Here is a 16,779-nt window from a genome sequence, read left to right as displayed (position 1 = left end):
TGGGAGAGACAGGGAGAGAAGAGAAAGAGAAGAGAAAGAGAGGAGAAAGAGGGGAGAGGGAAGGGAGAGAGAGGGAAGAGGGAGGAGAGGGGGGAGAGGGGGAAGGGGGGAGGAGGGGGGGAGGGGAGGGGAGAGGAGAGGGAAAAGAAAGAGGGGAAAGGGAAACGAAATCCTAGGCTCGAACAAAGGCTCCTTCTGTTGCTAGCAACCGGTTCTTACCTTGGGACAAAACGTCCAAGCGAAGGTGCAGACATCCGGGCGTTACGTGGAGCTCGGTGCCTGGATCTGTCACCATTGTCCCTGTAGAAAACAAAAAGACTACACATAAGAGAGTCACTCAGGCAGAATCACCCACCAGCCCAAAAAGGAAGCATTCCCAAACCTACATTCTTACACTTAGGAGAGGACCCCACAGAAATTAGTTATCTGGTTGCTCACTAATTAGGTAGCACATTAATAAAACATATTTCTGGAGAACCTCAACTAAGAGATTTATGAGCATTTACCAACAGCTCAGGAAGGAGGAGGATTTTTCTTGAGTTAATGTGGTCCCTTAGCATCTGAAACTGATGCCACATTTAGATCTTGGGATCTGGAAGGGATATATATATAAACTTTTTCTATATTGAAAGATGCAAGAAAAATGTGGCTTGGGGGGTGTCTTACATTATTTATTATTTTGTTATCCAGATGCCTGCTGTGGGAGGAGGTCTTAAAGGAAGAAAAATTCCCCCACCAATTTCATTTGGCAAATGGTTATATTAAAATGAAATCTGTTTAGGTCACCCATGTTGAAAAATTGGTCATAGGTTTAAAAAAAAAAAGCACAAGAAAAAGAGAGTCCCTTCTTTTACATACTGACAATGGTGAAGAATATTAGAAAATGCAATCCTATGTTAGGTCATTTGAATAAAAAGATAAAAGTCTACGTGTTTTCTTTTATGGACTTGTTAATAGTACATGCAATATTACTATTGCATGTTAATAGTACATGCAATAGTAATAACTGTCATTTATTAAGTATCTGCTAGGTTCCAATACAAAGGTTATTGATATGTTATCCCATTTAATTCTTCTAGCTAGGCCACGAAGTATTATAACTGTTTTACAGAGAAGTGGACTAAAGACCAGAGAGGCAAATACCAAGGTCACATAACTAGAAAGTGGTGGAGGCAGGATTCAAGGAAGATTGGACTTTGAAGTCCTAGATCTTTCCATTACACTTCACTGCTTCCTACAAGAAAAGAGGAGAGGAGCTTCACATGTTTTTGTTTCCAGTGTATCAAAGGAACAATAAGCCAAAGGGCATTGGCTGGACAGAGCAGTTAATTAGCTGCTTAACCAACTCCACAAAATAAATGAACCTTTGAGAGCTTGATTTGGGGTATTTTCTGAATTATCCCTTTGGATTATCTTCAAATCAATGAGATAATCTTCAAACTGGCCCTGAAACTGAAGTTAAGGCAAAACTTAGCTTTTAAGTAGACCACTGGGAGTTTCACAAGCCAGAAACAAAAGCCTATGATGGCTTTTATAACTTGGTAGAATTGGCTGCCAAGCATTAAGAGATAAATCAATACCAGGGATATTGGAAGCTGATCCATTGAAAGTCAGTATTTGGTTTTTATTTTCCCCTAAGAGAAAGCACACACTGTGCTCCTTAACATACATTCCTTTGACCTGAAACTCTGCCAATGAAAGGAGGAGCAAGGAGAAAGAGATAAGACTATATGGAATGTAAAAGGGGGGTTAAAAAGAATCATGGAATCAGGAGTCCCTGACCAGCAGACTGCAGTTACCGGGGAGCTCCCAAATTATACATATACACAAAGGAGTAACTGAATATCAAACAACTAAGATAGTTTCCAAATTAAGCATACTATTATTTTTCAAATATATTACTGTTGTGATAAAGTACTAATTCATTTAAAAGTATAACTGAATTCATGATAGCTTTTCATTATTGTATATTTTACTTATCAATTAGTACTGAAAGTACAACTAATTGATATAACTAATTATCATAAGAGAAGTTAGAAAATATTTTGAAGTTAAAAAGGATCCTAAGTGGGGGGAAAGGGTGGAGGCCTCTAAGCCTCAAAAAGATAAAGCACTAGCTGGGCACAGTGGTGTGCACCTATAGTCTCAGTTACCTGGGAGGCTGAGGTGGGAGGATTGCTTGAGTCCAGGAGTTCAAGGTCAGCCTGGGCGACAAGAGACCTTCATCTCTTTTAAAAAAGATAGAAAACAGGCCAGGTGCAGTGGTTCACGCCTGTAATTCCAGCACTTTGGGAGGCCAAGGCAGGAGGATCACCTGAGGTCAGGAGTTCGAGACCAGCCTGGCCAACATTGTGAAACCCTATCTCTACTAAAAACATACAAAAAATTAGCCAGGTGTGGTGGCGGGCACCTGTAATCCCAGCTATTCAGGAGGCTGAGGCAGAAGAATCACTTGATCCCGGGAAGTGGAGGTGGCAGTGAGTCAAGATCGTGCCATTGCACTCCAGCCTAGGCAACAAGAGTAAAACTCCATCTCAAAAAGAAAAAAAGAACGGAAAACAAAGCTAGAAAAAGCATCATCAGCCAGGCACATTGGCTCATGCCTGTAATCCCAGCACTTTGAGAGGCAGAGGTGAGCAGATCACCTGAGGTCGGGAGTTTGAGACCAGTCTGACAAACAGGCTGAAACTCCGTCTCTACACTAAAAATACAAAATTAGCCAGGCGTGGTGGCGCATGCCTGTTATCCCAGCTACTTGGGAGGCTGAGGCAGGAGAATCACTTGAAACTGGGAGGCAGAGGGTGCAGTGAGCCGAGACCATTGCACTCAAGCCTGAGCACCAAGAGCAAACCTCCAACTCAAAAAAACAAAAACAAAAACAGGAAGCATCATGGGGCAAATCCAATTATTCCACACCCATGAGAGAGAGCTGGCCTTAACAGAACCACATTACAGAGCTGACAATTTTCTACTGCAAGATCCAAAGGTTCACCTCCTTTTGGACAACAAACATGAATCTATCTGCCATTAGAAGGGCTGAAGAGCTGAAGAGCAGGGAAGGAGAAGCCAGCACACTAGATAGTACTGAGCAGTTGCCAGTGCCCAAAGGTAACACAGAGCTTGGTGAAAGAACACAAGAAGACAACAGAGAAAAAGGGGCAAACCCCAGGGCTGGGGAAAATGTGGACCCATACAACGTAGTCACAAGCATCTTTTTTGTTGCTATTAAAACCTAAAAAAACCTTCTTTCTGATTTAGTTTCTCCCCTCATCTTAAAAATAAAATAGGGGCTGGGCATAGTGGCTCACACCTGTAATCCCAGCACTTTGGGAGGCCAAGGTGGGTGAATCACTTGAAGTCAGAAGTTCAAGACCAGCCTGATCAACACGGTGAAACCCCATCTTTACTAAAAATAAAAAAATTAGCCAGGCATGGTGGCGAGCACCTGTAATCTCAGCTACTCAGAAGGCTAAGACACAAGAATCACTTGAACTGGGAGGTGGAGGTTGCAGTGAGCTGAGATTGTGCCACAGCATTCTAGCCTGGGCAACAGAATGAGACTCCATCTCAAAAATAAATAAATAAATAAATAAATAAAATAAAAAATAAAGGGAAGGGATTATAATGATAAATTTTGGCACGGCGCAGTGGCTCATGCCTGTAATCCCAGCACTTTGGGAGACCAAGGCGGGTGGATTACCTGAGGTTAGGAGTTCAAGACCAGCCTGGCTAACCTGGTGAAATTATGTCTCTACTAAAAATACAAAAATTAGTTGGGCGTGGTGGCAGGTGCCTGTAATCCCAGCTACTCGAGAGTCTGAGGCAAGAGAATCACTTGAACCTGGGAGGCGGAGGTTGAAGTGAGCCAAGATCGCTCCATTGCACCCAGCCTGGGCAAAAGAGCGAGACTCCGTCTCGAGGGAAAAAAAAAAAAAGATAAATTTTATGTTATGCGTAGTTTACCTAAATGTTTTAAAACTGAAGGAAAAGTGGGGGTACAAAATATGGTCAGAGAAAATGGCTTTATAGTGTTCAGAGATTAATGGAGGATATATAGAGGAAAACAAGAATGAGATCAGCGGGCTCAAATACACATCTCAAACTGAAGGTTGCACGAAGCACCATAAAAGAGGCAACATGTTAAGTAAGGGGAGGTACTCATGCTGGTCCTCAGCTTTAGCGTTGTGGCTAAGAATGGAGAAATAGGAGCTAAATGGCATCTCAATATAAGGTAGAGAAGATTTCAAATTCAAAGTGTTGAGAACTCTAGCAAAGAAGGATAAATGACAGGAGAGGACCCAGCATGACCAGGAAAATGTGAAACATAAAAACACAATATGAGATGCTGCCTATGGGAGAAAAGACCTCTAGGATAAAATATCCTATTAGTAAACTAGCTCAAACATTTACTGAGCAGGAGAAACCTTGAAAACTGGAAAGGGTAAGGTGGCAAAGGTCAGAATGTACTACAAAAGAACAAGTTTGACAAGAAGAGGGGAAAAGGCCTTCAGTTTTAGTATTGGTACACAGAAATCCCAGACCAAAGGCACAGCTCCAAATAGTAAAGGCAGAAACAGTAACTGATGACTCTCTGGAGTCTGGAGTCCAGAAAGAGGGGAAGATTCAGAGATAATGGGTTGAGAGGGAAAAAGAAATTTCAATGCATGGGATATTTAGGGGAAGAACTGAAGGGAGAGGGATAATGGTAAGAGTTCCAACAAAAGAGCAAAGGAATTAAAAGTACTTAAAATAATGATATATTTAGAAAGCTACACAGAATCTGCCACTCACTTCAGTGCTGATGCAAGGTTGACATGAAGCAAGGCTCTATGAGATACAAGGAGACAAATTTGGTCAGGCAGAGACTGAGTATGAGTGAACTGCAAGATACCTGCCAGATGCGGGTGGATCACGAGGTCAAGAGATCGAGACCATCCTGGTCAACAAGGCGAAACCCCGTCTCTACTAAAAATACAAAAAATTAGCTGGGCACGGTGGCGCGTGCCTGTAATCCCAGCTACTCAGGAGGCTGAGGCAGGAGAATTGCCTGAACCCAGGAGGCGGAGGTTGTGGTGAGCCGAGATCGCGCCATTGCACTCCAGCCTGGGTAACAAGAGCGGAACTCCGTCTCAAAAAAAAAAAAAAAAAAAAAAAAAAAGATACCTGCCCGATGAAAAGTGAGAGAAAGCAGACCCAGAGAGACAGTTTACTTTAGGAACAGTGAAGGGTGCTAAATACTGGGGTCTAACAACATAGCCAGCACCCTTTCCAAGGGTAGTGACTTAAAATTAAAAGTGTGAAGAACAGAGTACACGAATATGTCAGAATTGCTCCTCCAACACAGGAGGAATACTTTTCAGGGAAACACCAGAGAAACCCTCATCAATTCCAACAGCCAGAAGCTGCCTTTCAGCCAGCAGGATAGAAGCTGGCTGGGTTATTAATGGCTTTCCCAGTTGTTGAACTCTGTGCATCTCTGATTAACTCTCAGAGGGGTATTTGGGAAGGAGTAGGGAGAAAAATATTTTCTTATCAAAGATTTTACCAGAAAAAAACACCCTTCAAACAATCAAGTATCCAAAACAAGTGCTGAATACAAGGAGATGTATTTCCAGAACAAGGGAGAAACACAGCAGCAGCTCTTTTGCTAAATGTCTAGGATTAATTGCCTTGGAGAGAGGCTGTAATTTGAAGGAATGAAAAATGCACTTATAGACTGCTGTCTGAGTCCTGACCAGACAGTCAGGTTGTCATTGCTCCTCAGTGACAAAGGGCTCTGACTTGGGCCTTTATAAATGACACTCTTGCAGCAGAAAGCTGAAAAGGCTGCTGTCCTCTTGAAAGTATACAGTTGACTTTGCTGACAATTAGACTGTTAAAAAAAAATTCTGTTTCCCTATGCTGCTCTGTTTCTACTCAATCTCCAGACAACAGAAGGCCTACTTGGTATTCCTGTCCCTGGAGAGCACAGTGATCTTGGTCAATTTCTTTCCTTACTGGAGGACTGTTAGTTAGAAACTGAGGCTCCAGTCTCTACTTTCAATAACTGTGCACACATGCAAAGGGCTTTGATTTCTGGAAGGAAGGCACAGCCCCACCTGATATCATTCATAGGGAAGAGCTAACAGCATAGGTCTCCTGGAACTACAGAGCCTTCATTTTTCTCCAAGGAATGGTAATATAAGAGATAATTACCATTTACAAATTCTTCTCCTCCCTTATGTTACCTTTTAATTTCATCTGCCTACATTATGCAAATCCATATTCCTATTGTGCATTTTATGTTAAAAAATAAGCATATAAATCTAAGGGTTATGTCTTCCTCCCCCCAAACTCCCACTGTGTAATTCTTTCCTGCTGTATTTTCCCATTCTAAGCCCAGGCACAATCGAGACGTGTTCCATTTTCTTTCTCTTCTTTTGCATTCCTCTTAACAAATATTCACATGTATTTTATTTGCCCAGTAATTCTAATTCTAGAATTCTAAATTATTAACTCTAAAGTTGCTAAGCAATATTACACATTTTTAAGTTATAGTTCAAAGTCCTCAGAAGAGGTAGATTTCATGTAAGTATGTATTTTATAAATATACTGACTCGGTAAGTATCATATAGCCCATTTCTAATCCTTAGGAAGGCACCTTACTTTTCTGAGACTTTTCATTATTATACCTCTGCCTACTAAAGGGGAAATTCTTCTTTTTCTTTCTTTCTTTTTGAAATGGAGTCTCACTCTGTTCAGGCTGGAGTACAGTGGCATGATCTTGGCTCACTGCAACCTCCACCTCATGGGTTCAAGCAATTCTCTGCCTCAGCCTCCCAAGTAGCTGGGCTTACAGGCATCCTACCACCCTGTATTTTTGGTAGATACGGGGTTTCACCATCTTGGCCAGGCTGGTCTTGAACTCCTGACCTCCTGATCCACCCACCTCAGCCTCCCTAAGTGCTGGGATTACAGGCAGGAGCCACCGTGCCTGACCAACAGGGAATATTTTTCTAAGGTAGTTAACGCCAACAAAGATCCAAGAAGCTTAAAGCTACAAGCATCAGAGATTATCTAATCTCATTTTACAGATCAGACACTGAGGGCTAGGATGGGAAAGGGGCCTGCTCAAGATCAGATAATAAATCACAGCCTGAGTGAAGACTAGAACCCAGGACTATTCCCTAGACAATGGCTGTGAGGCTGTGGGGCCACCAGGCATTGACAAGAGATCTCAATTCCAATCACTGCTGTTCTAAGAGGCACTCGCTAATTTATATCCTTAACTCAAAATCGGATCCAGTAAGAGTAAAAAAGGACTTAGATCGCATTTTTTGGGGGGAGGGACAAGAAAGGTAAGATGGCTGTGCTCTCAGGAGGATCATTCCCCCAAAACATTCAGAAACAGCCTCCACAGTTAGAAAACATCAAGCCCTCAGACAATCAATACTTACAATGCAACCCTCAGATATCCTCACCTGTACTATGCCTACTGCTTTCTAACTGGTTCTCCTGCATTAGTACACTTGTCACTTTAGGTCACCTTAACCGATGCTATCAGAGTTAGCTGCCTAAAATACATACTGGATGATGGCTGGCCCAAGACAAAGTCCAAACTTCTCAGCCAGGCATTCCAGGCCATCCACAGGTCAGAGCTTTCTGATATCTCTTCTCTCATGTCACAAACACTCCATAGCTCTAGCCATGAATCTATTCAGGGTCCCCAAATAAACCCTGTAAATCTTCTGTCTCTAGGCTTTTGCTTAAGCTCCTCCCTTTATCTAGAATCTCCTTGCCTATACCCATCATCCGTATCAAGTCCCCTCTCACAGTTCTATGCAGTCTTCAACACCCAACTCAAAAACATGAAACTTTCTCACATCTCCCCTCATACAATGCTCTCCTAATATTTTAGTGGTAATTTATTACATTACATCTTTTTAGATACTTATGTAAAAATTGATCATGTTATTCCATAACTTAAACTGCTTCAATGACTCCCTCTTGCCTATGGGATAAAGTTCACCTCCTTTGCAAGGCACGAAAAATAAAGATCTAGCACCACTCTAGGGGCTTATCTCCTGCCACACATCTTGAATTTTACAGTCTAGCCACACCTATCAACAAAGCAATTCCCCAAATATTCCATGCTGTGTTCATGCTTCCATGATCATGCATTTACATCTGGTACTTGAATAATGTTGTTTAGTTCAATGTTGTTTTGTATAATGTTGATGAGGGAAAAAAATCAATTCCTGGCCATGGCGGCTGTCTGTGTTGAGTCTGCACACTTCCCCATGTCTGTGTGGGTTTTCTCTGGGCATTCCGGTTTCCTCTCACGTCCCAAAGATGTGCACATTAGATGAACTGGTGTGTCTAGACTGTCTCAAGTCTGAGTGAGCGTGGGTGTGTGCGTGAGAGCATCTTGTGATGGAATGGTATCCTGTCCAGGGCAGGTTCTCCCCTTGCACCCTGAGTTGCCAGGATAGGCTCCAGCCAGAATGGGAATAAGCAGGTTGCAAAATAAATAAATGAATACAAAATAATGTAAAAATATGTAAAGCATACAATAATCATACAGATGCACAATAATGATGCAGTACTAAGTCTCAGGGCGCTCACCATATTTGTTCATGTTTTAACTACATGGTGGCAGGATGTGTTCCTTACAGTTTTCACGTTGCAAACATCTACTCCTTGATTTACCTCACCCCACATCAACCACTGTCACTCACTGATTCACCAAAAATCAAATTATATTTTTATTAATCTTTCTTAGATGTACATACAGCTCACATTTATTTCAATGTTTAATATAAGAAGTGTTTGAACGTGGTGGCTCATGCCTGTAATCCCAGAACTTTGGGAGGCTGAGGCAAGTGGATCACTTGAGGTCAAGAGTTCGAGACCAGCCTGGTCAACATGGCAAAACCCCACCTCTACTAAAAATACAAAGTAAGTAGCCAGGTGTGGTGGCACGCGCCTGTGTAATCCCAGCTACTGAGGTGGCTGAGGCAGGAGAATCACACGAACCTGGGAGACGGTGGTTGCAGTGAGCTGAGACTGCACCATTACGCTCCAGCCTGTATGACACAGCAAGACTCTGTCTCCAAAAAAAAAAAAAAGCTTCAAGGACTAATGATAAGAAAATTTTAAAATAAAAATAAATAAAATTTTTTTAAAAGTGTTTTGGGTCTTTATTTACATGCTTGGTGATGTTTTTGTAACCAGAAATATGTCACAGGAACTTAACTCTTGTTCATTATCAATTAGCCTATGGTAAAATTGGTTTCATTACAGTAATTTTGCTTAAGTTACAGTTTCCAAAAAGGAATTACTATACTTGCTTTTCTCCTAGGTATACCTACCGACAGACACTAAGGTATACCTATTTTAAGGTATACCTACTGACAGACCCTAAGCCAGTTTGTAAAAACTTTTAACCACTACAAAAATTATCTGGAAAATAAGAAGAGAGGTTTTTGTCTCTCTCCAGGTCATTTTCTTTTTTCTTTAGTGAGATGGAGACTTGCTCTCTTACCCAGGCTGGAGTGCAGTGGCGTAATCTTGGCTTACTGCAATCTCCACCTCCCGGGTTCAAGAAATTCTCCTGCCTCAGCCTCTTGAGTAGCTGGAACTACAGGTGAAGAAGTTTTTGTCTCGTTCCACATTAAGAATTAATTTTGTATTAGTTAATATAGATGGCTGGCCGATTCCTAACTGCTTTAAAAAGGTTCCAATCTGTAAAGAGATTAACTTTACAGTGTGTTTCCTCAGCATTTCCCTTGCGTTGCTAATATTGAAGAGTCTGTGGTTCACAAGTAAAAGAAAAGACAAAGGCAACTCCATTTCAAAATGAAGTAGACAATATCCCATTCCTCCCTGACAATTTCAGTTGCCAAAAGTTACCCCCTCTTTCTTGGCTACAAGTTATGTATTTGTTATTAGAGAGTAGTCACTGATTCCTACAGAAGTCCTGGAAATTCTGGGCTCACAAGAGAGAGCAGGCCCAAGTACTATCAAGGACAGGTGGCTAGAATTCTGCTAGAATTTCTAGTCAGGAGAACTTGAAATATATCAGTCATCAGGACTATCACCTGATAAGAACAGTATTCTCTAGTTTCTAACGTATCTTCTTTGCCACGACTCAACTAGATTTCAGTTATATTAAAGGGGCAGATGAAGAATATTAAATTGTGGGCCAGATGTGGTAGCTCATGCCTGTAATCCCAGCACTTTGGGAAGCCAAGGCAGGAGGATCGCTTGAGCTCAGGAGCTTGAGATCAGCCTGTGCAACATAGTAAGATCCTATCTCTACTCTCCCCACCACCCCACCACCCCACCACCACCCCAAATAAAAATTAACTGGGCAAGGTGGTACCTGCCTATAGTCCCAGCTACTCAGGATGCTGAGGCAGGAGGATCCCTTGAGCCCAAGAGTTGCAGGCTGCAGTCAGCCATGATCACATCACTGCTCTCCAGCCTGGGCAACAAAGCAATACCCTGTCTCAAAAAAAAAAAAAACAGTTGTGAACTAAAGGCAAGCAACTTCCCCTAAGCCACACCCAATCAGATGGCAGAGCTGAGTAACAGCCTTCAGAACTTTCCTCAGCTACATCATACACCAAGAAGACACTTTAATGACTTCTTTGCCAGAAAATTATTTAGCAAGGGGACCAAAAAGGAGAATCTCTTGCTGCATGAAACTGTTGTGTACGTATGCATGTGGTATTTCTAGAATATATCATGCCAAACTAAGGAACCAGAACCCATCTCTGACTCCCAAAAATAACTGTCATACTCACAAGTAGACATTTTTGCACACAGGCATACCTTGAAAATATTGCAGGTTTGGTTCCAGACCAGCACAATTTAAAGAAAACACTTCAATAAAGCAAGCCACATGAATTTTTGGTTTCCTAATGTATATAAAAGCTACATTTGGCAATTTCTGAAAATAAGACAACAATGAAGTTTTGCTGCATCGATTGACTCTTCCTTTCATAAAAAATTTCTTTGCAGCATATGGCTGTTTGATAGCATTTTAACCACAGCAGAACTGCTTTCAAAATTGGAGCTAATTTTCTCAAGCTCTTTATCAACTGAGTTTGTTTATGGACTATTCTAAATCCTTTATTGATGTTTTAACAATGTTTATAGCATCTTCACCACAAGTAGATTCCATCTTTAAAAACTACTTCCTCTGGACTCCATGTTTGAATCCCCTTCCACAAACACTGTCGTGGAAGCTGTTTTTCTCCATCCTGGATTTTCCCTCTGGAGTCCCCTTCCACACTCTCTCGTGGAAGCCTGTCTTCCCCACCTAAACCCCAATATAACATTTCCTCTCCTGGACTGCATCTTTCTGGATTCTCTCACTCAGTGTGAGAGCCGCTTTTCTCTCAGTGTGAGAGTTAGCCATTTGTTTCTCTCTGGTTTCTCTCTCTCTCTCTAAATAAAATCACTTTCTACAACAACAAAAACTACTTCCTCAAGGTGTCCATGTGGAGAATAAAATTTTTTAAATAATTTTAAAAGGAAAGCACCTCTTTTGCTCATCTATAAAAAATAACCATTCAAGATTTTGTCTTTTGATGGTTTTTGTTAGTTTTGTTTGTTTTTTGACAAGGTCTCGCTCTGTCACTCAGACAGTGGCACGATCTCGGCTCACTGTAGACTCAACCTCCTGGCTCAAGTGGTTCTCCTACCTTAGCCTTCTGAGTTGCTGGCGATACAGGCATGCGCTGCAATGCCCAGCTAATTTTTGGTTTTGTTTTTTTTCAGGGGTAGAGACAAGATTTTACCATGTTGCCCAGGCTGGTCTTGAACTCTTAGACTCAGGCAATCCTCCCATCTCAGCTTCCTAAAGTGCTGGGATTATAGGTGTAAGCCACCATGCCTGGCCCCATTCAAGTGTTTGTTTTTTGTTTTTGTTTTTTTGTTTGTTTGTTTGTTTGTTTTTGAGACAGTGTCTCACTCTATCGCCCAGGTTGGACTGCAGTGATGCGATCTCGGCTCACTGCAACCTCTGCCTCCTGGGTTCAAGTGATTCTCCTGACTCAGCCTCCCAAATAGCTGGGATTACAGCCTGCCATCACGCCCGGCTAATTTTTGTATTTTTAGTAGATACAGGGTTTCACCATATTGGCCAGGCTGGTCTCAAACTCCTGACTTCAAATGATCTGCCCACTTCGGCCTCCAAAGCGTTGGGATTACAGGTGTGAGCTACCACAAACAGCCCCGATTCAGGTTTTATCATGAGATTGCAATAATTCAGTCACATCTTCAGGCTCCACTGCTAATTCTCATTATCTTGCTATTTCTACCATATCTGCAGTTACTTCCTTCAGGGTTAGAATCAACTTTTACCAACTCTTTCTCATGTTGATATTTCTACCTCCTCCCATGAATCGACAAAACTCTTAATGGCAATTAGAATCACAAATCCTTACAGAAGGTTTCAATTTACTTTGCCCAGATCCATAAGTGGAATCACTATCAATAGCACTATGGCCGTATTTCTTTCCTTTTTTTTGTTTTTTCTGAGGCAGAGTCTCACTCTATCCCCCAGGCTGGAGTGCAGTGGTGCAATCTTGGCTCGCTGCAACCTTGGCTCACTGCAACCTCCACCTTCCAGGTTCAAGCGATTCTCCTGTCTCAGCTTCCCAAGTAGCTGGGCCTACTGGTTTGTGCCACCACACCCGGCTAATTTTTGTATTTTTAGTAGAGATGGGGTCTCACCACATTGCCCAGGCTGGTCTCCAACTCCTGACCTCAGGTGATCTGCCCACCTTGGCCTCTCTAAGTGTTCGGATTACAGGCGTGAGCCATCACGCCCAGCCAGCCTTATTTCTTTAGAATAAGACCTGAGGCTGGGTGAGGTGGCTCACACCTGTAATCCCAGCACTTTGGGAGGCCAAGGTGGGCAGATCACGAGGTCAGAAGTTCAAGACCAGGCTGACCAACACGGTGAAACCCCATCTCAAAAAAAGAAAAAAATAAACAAGACTTGAAAATCGAAATTACTTCTGGATCCATGGGCTGCAGAATGGATGTTGTGTTACTAGGCATGAGAATAACATTAATCTCCTTGTACATCTCCATCAGTGCTCTTGGTGACCAGGTACATTGTCAGTGACCAGTTACATTATATTTATTTTTATTTATTTATTTATGTTCCATTTTTACTGTGCATACACATATATGCAATGTATTATAAAAATGAGCTTTATAATATGTAGTTTTATCACTTGGTTTACAACTAAATATATTGTGAACATTTTCTGTTCTACAACAGTTAAAAGAATTGCATAGTTTGGAGGAAACATAATTTATTATGCAATCTTGTTGGGGACGTTGAGGTATAATTTTTTTTCTAAGGAGCCTTCATTCTTCTTACAATGCCTTTGGAAACAAAAGGGAAGTCCTTGTCTTATATAGCTTTCTATAGATGATGGAAACTTGCCCTTCCATTTAGCCTTTTAACTTGCTTCTCTACAGCCATCTAATTACCAATCAAGTAACTCATTTTATGTTTTCCAACCTCTCTCCCCCACTGGCTTCCTCTTTCCTACCCAGTCTCCCTGCACACATGCAGACGGACTTCCCTTCCTTCAGCATTCTGGTTCCTCCCCTTAAAGAGGCTTTCTTTCCTTTTAAAGAGACTATTTTAATTGATTTTGATCAACTCTACTCAAAACTGTATCCTAAGGTCCACATTAGGATTAGTCTTTAATAATCTGAAGAGATAATTCAACTCTTTAAAAGAACATATTAAGAAGACCTTGGTAGAATTTCATGTATCGAGAAACACTGGACTTAGGCACAATGGAGATAAGACTTTCTTTTGAAAAAAGAAGTAGTTTTTTGAGGGACGGTGGGGTAAAGAGGTAAGAAGTAGTTGGTTCTGTAAGGAAATGCTAGAGACCATTTTGGAAATGTATTCATTATTTTAAGGCAACTAACAAATGATCATCTTTCAGATAGGACATTGTAGCAGCAACCTTTACTGGTCATGAAATTTGCCTGATATCTAAAATATTATTTCTGGAAATAGGTCAATGTCAATTAACAGTAACTTTCTATAGAAAGGCAGATGCCAGCTAGCATCAAAGGGGTACGTGCAGATGATGGTAGTTCTGGAGTCCTGGAAGCCATGAGGTGCTCATCCATCACAAGGCCATCGCAGCCAGGTAGGAATGTCTGAGGAAAGCAGTGGAGCTGGACGTGCCAGCATTTACACAGGGAACACTTCTTGGGAAGCCAGGTGTCATGGGGCACATACCTATAGCACAGGCAGAGTAGACTTAGCATCATTCTTCAAGGCCTTAGGATTTTCAAACTGGTAAAAGATCACTAGCTTCAATTTCAAGTCACCAGCAGCATTAGCCCCTAACAAGAGCATCAGCCTGTTCTTTGAAGCTCTGAAGCCAAGCACTGACTTCCCTCTGGCTATGAAAGTCCTAGACAACACCTTCTTCCAATAGAAGGCTGTTTCATCTACACTGAACATCTGTTGTTTAATGTAGACACCTTCATCTATGATCTCAGCTAGATCTTCTGGATAACTTGCTGCAGCTTCTCCATAGGCACTTGCTGTTTCTCCTTGTGGTTTTATGTTAACAGCTTCTTCCCTTAAACCTCATGAACCAACTTTCAATAACTTCCAGCTTTTGTTCTGCAGCTTCTTACCTCTCTCAGTTGTCACAGAAGTGAAAAGAATTAGGGACTTCCTCTGGATTAGGGTTCGGCTAAGGGAATGTTGTGGCTGGTTTGATTTTCTATCCTGACCACTAAAACTTTCTCCATTTCAGCAGTAAGATTGTTTTGCTGAACTAGACCTTTCAATTTCCTTAAGAACTTTTCCTTTGCATTCACAACTTGGCTGTTTATAGCACAAGAGGACTAGCTTTTGACCTATCTCAATTTTCAACATGTCTTGCTGGTTAATCATTTCTAGCTTTTGACTTAAAGTCAGAGATGTGTGTCTCTTTCTTTCTCTTGAACATATAGAGGTTACTGTAGGAATATTAAATGGCCTAATTTCAATATTGCTGTGTATCAGGGAATAGGAAGGCCCAAGGAGAAGGACAGAGACGGGGGTAACGACCAATCAGTGGAGCAGTCAAAGTATATACAACATTTACAATTAGGCTTGTTGTCTTATAAAAGTGTGGTTCACGGTGCCCCAAAACAATTACAACACTAACATCGAAGATCACACATCACAGGTCACTATAGCAGATATAGTAATAATGAAAACATCTGAAATACTACAAGAATTACCAGTGTGACAGAGACACAAAATGAGCACATGCTGTTGGAAAAAATAATGCTAAATGCTCAATGCAGGGTTGCCACAAAACTTCAATTTATGAAAAACACAGTACCTGCAAAGCGCAAAAAAAAAAGCAAAGCACAATAAAACAAGGTGTGCCTCCATTTGGTCACAATGTGGACTTCTGGGAAAAGAGTACTCAAATATAAGCAGATTAATTAGAAGAGTTAAGAAAATTAATTAATAGACCTAAAGAGAATTCATCTTAAGGCTAAAAAACTAGAATTCTCATCGAGATGTTTTTTCCCCAGGCAGAAATCCAAAGTACAGGCTGCATGTCAAAATTGTGAATGAGAGACTTCTGTGCTAGCAACATTTTTTTGTTTGTTTAATAGAGACGGGGTTCTCACTACATTGCCCAGGCTGATCTCGAACTCCTGGGCTCAGATTCCCAAAGTGCTAGGATTACAGGTGTGAGCCACCACACCTGGCCCTAGCAACAGTTTTCAAGAAGCTGAACGTAATTATTCAGTGGCTGGTATATGTGATGGAGATATTTGTGACTGATCTAATCTGAAGCTTCTCTAGTCTGACTGTCATTAGCAAAGCCTTTGCTACTTCTGCTTTGTCTCAGAAAGCAAAGCAGCTACAAAAAGAGGCAGGAAGAGCAGGAATATGAGCTAGGGATGATTCTGGAATTGTAATTACATTTAGATTAACAGATAAAATGAGAAGGGGGTAAGCGCAGCTGGAATAATAGTCATAAAGCACACACACCACCTCTTTTGTAGGCCTTATCAACTACGGGCCATAGCACTTAACCTGGGCTTTATAAAAGCCCCCCCGCTCTTTCCAAAGGGATGGCAAACATGAAAATGGAAGCCTTCCTTATACTTATTTGCCATCTACATTCCAGTAGGTGATCTGGACTTGAAAGCAGACAGACAGCAATGTCACGGGCAGCCACACCTTTAACCTGCTTATGAACATCTTTATGCAAAGACAGCTGCTGAGGGCTTCAGGAGAGACCTGCTGACAGCAGGTTTCTGGATGTCCTGTTTGTGCATTTTGATAAACACAGGGACTCTGCAGTCTCAATCCTTGCTGTAGACAGAGATCAATGGCAGGAGAAAATGCCTTCCTGGGAAGATGGTCATTCATCCAGATCACAAAAGAACAGAAAATTTAACCTGATGCTGACCAACCTCCAAAGCCACCCTCCCAAGAGATAAATCTCAATGGTCTTCCTCCACAGCAAGCTTGTGGAAAGGCTCAAATATGGCTATACATCATTTTTAAAGGTTTTTAAATCAGCAGGACAATAAAAGTCAGACACTAAATATGCTTGCTCCTGTCCTCTAACCTTAGACATATCTGATTTGGTCAAATGGAAGAGAACCACAAAAGATGGGCTCTGAGTAATGGCTCCCTTGGTTTTCTGAGAACACCATATACCTGGATGTGATGAGCCTAAAAATGGCAAAATGACCTATGACTTAGCAAACAGAGGGAGAGGTCAT

At 41.6% G+C, this 16,779-nt stretch overlaps 1 protein-coding gene across 6 annotated transcripts in view; it reads right to left on the bottom strand.

Annotated features, from left to right (window-relative positions):
- AMBRA1 (autophagy and beclin 1 regulator 1) overlaps nucleotides 1-16,779 on the bottom strand; it is a 164,654-nt gene that overhangs the window by 105,909 nt on the left and 41,966 nt on the right. For all 6 annotated transcript variants that reach the window (XM_012452479.2, XM_012452481.2, XM_012452480.2 and 3 more), the window contains one exon: nucleotides 220-300. In XM_012452479.2, the coding sequence (XP_012307902.1) occupies nucleotides 220-300 (81 nt within the window). The remainder of the gene's footprint in view (nucleotides 1-219; nucleotides 301-16,779) is intronic.

The sequence above is a fragment of the Aotus nancymaae genome, unplaced genomic scaffold (assembly GCF_030222135.1).
Source record: "Aotus nancymaae isolate 86718 unplaced genomic scaffold, 86718_ANA_hifiasm-v0.15.2.pri h1tg000059l, whole genome shotgun sequence".
NCBI classification, from domain to species: Eukaryota; Metazoa; Chordata; class Mammalia; order Primates; family Aotidae; genus Aotus; species Aotus nancymaae.
This window is presented reverse-complemented; position numbering and strand designations above follow the sequence as displayed.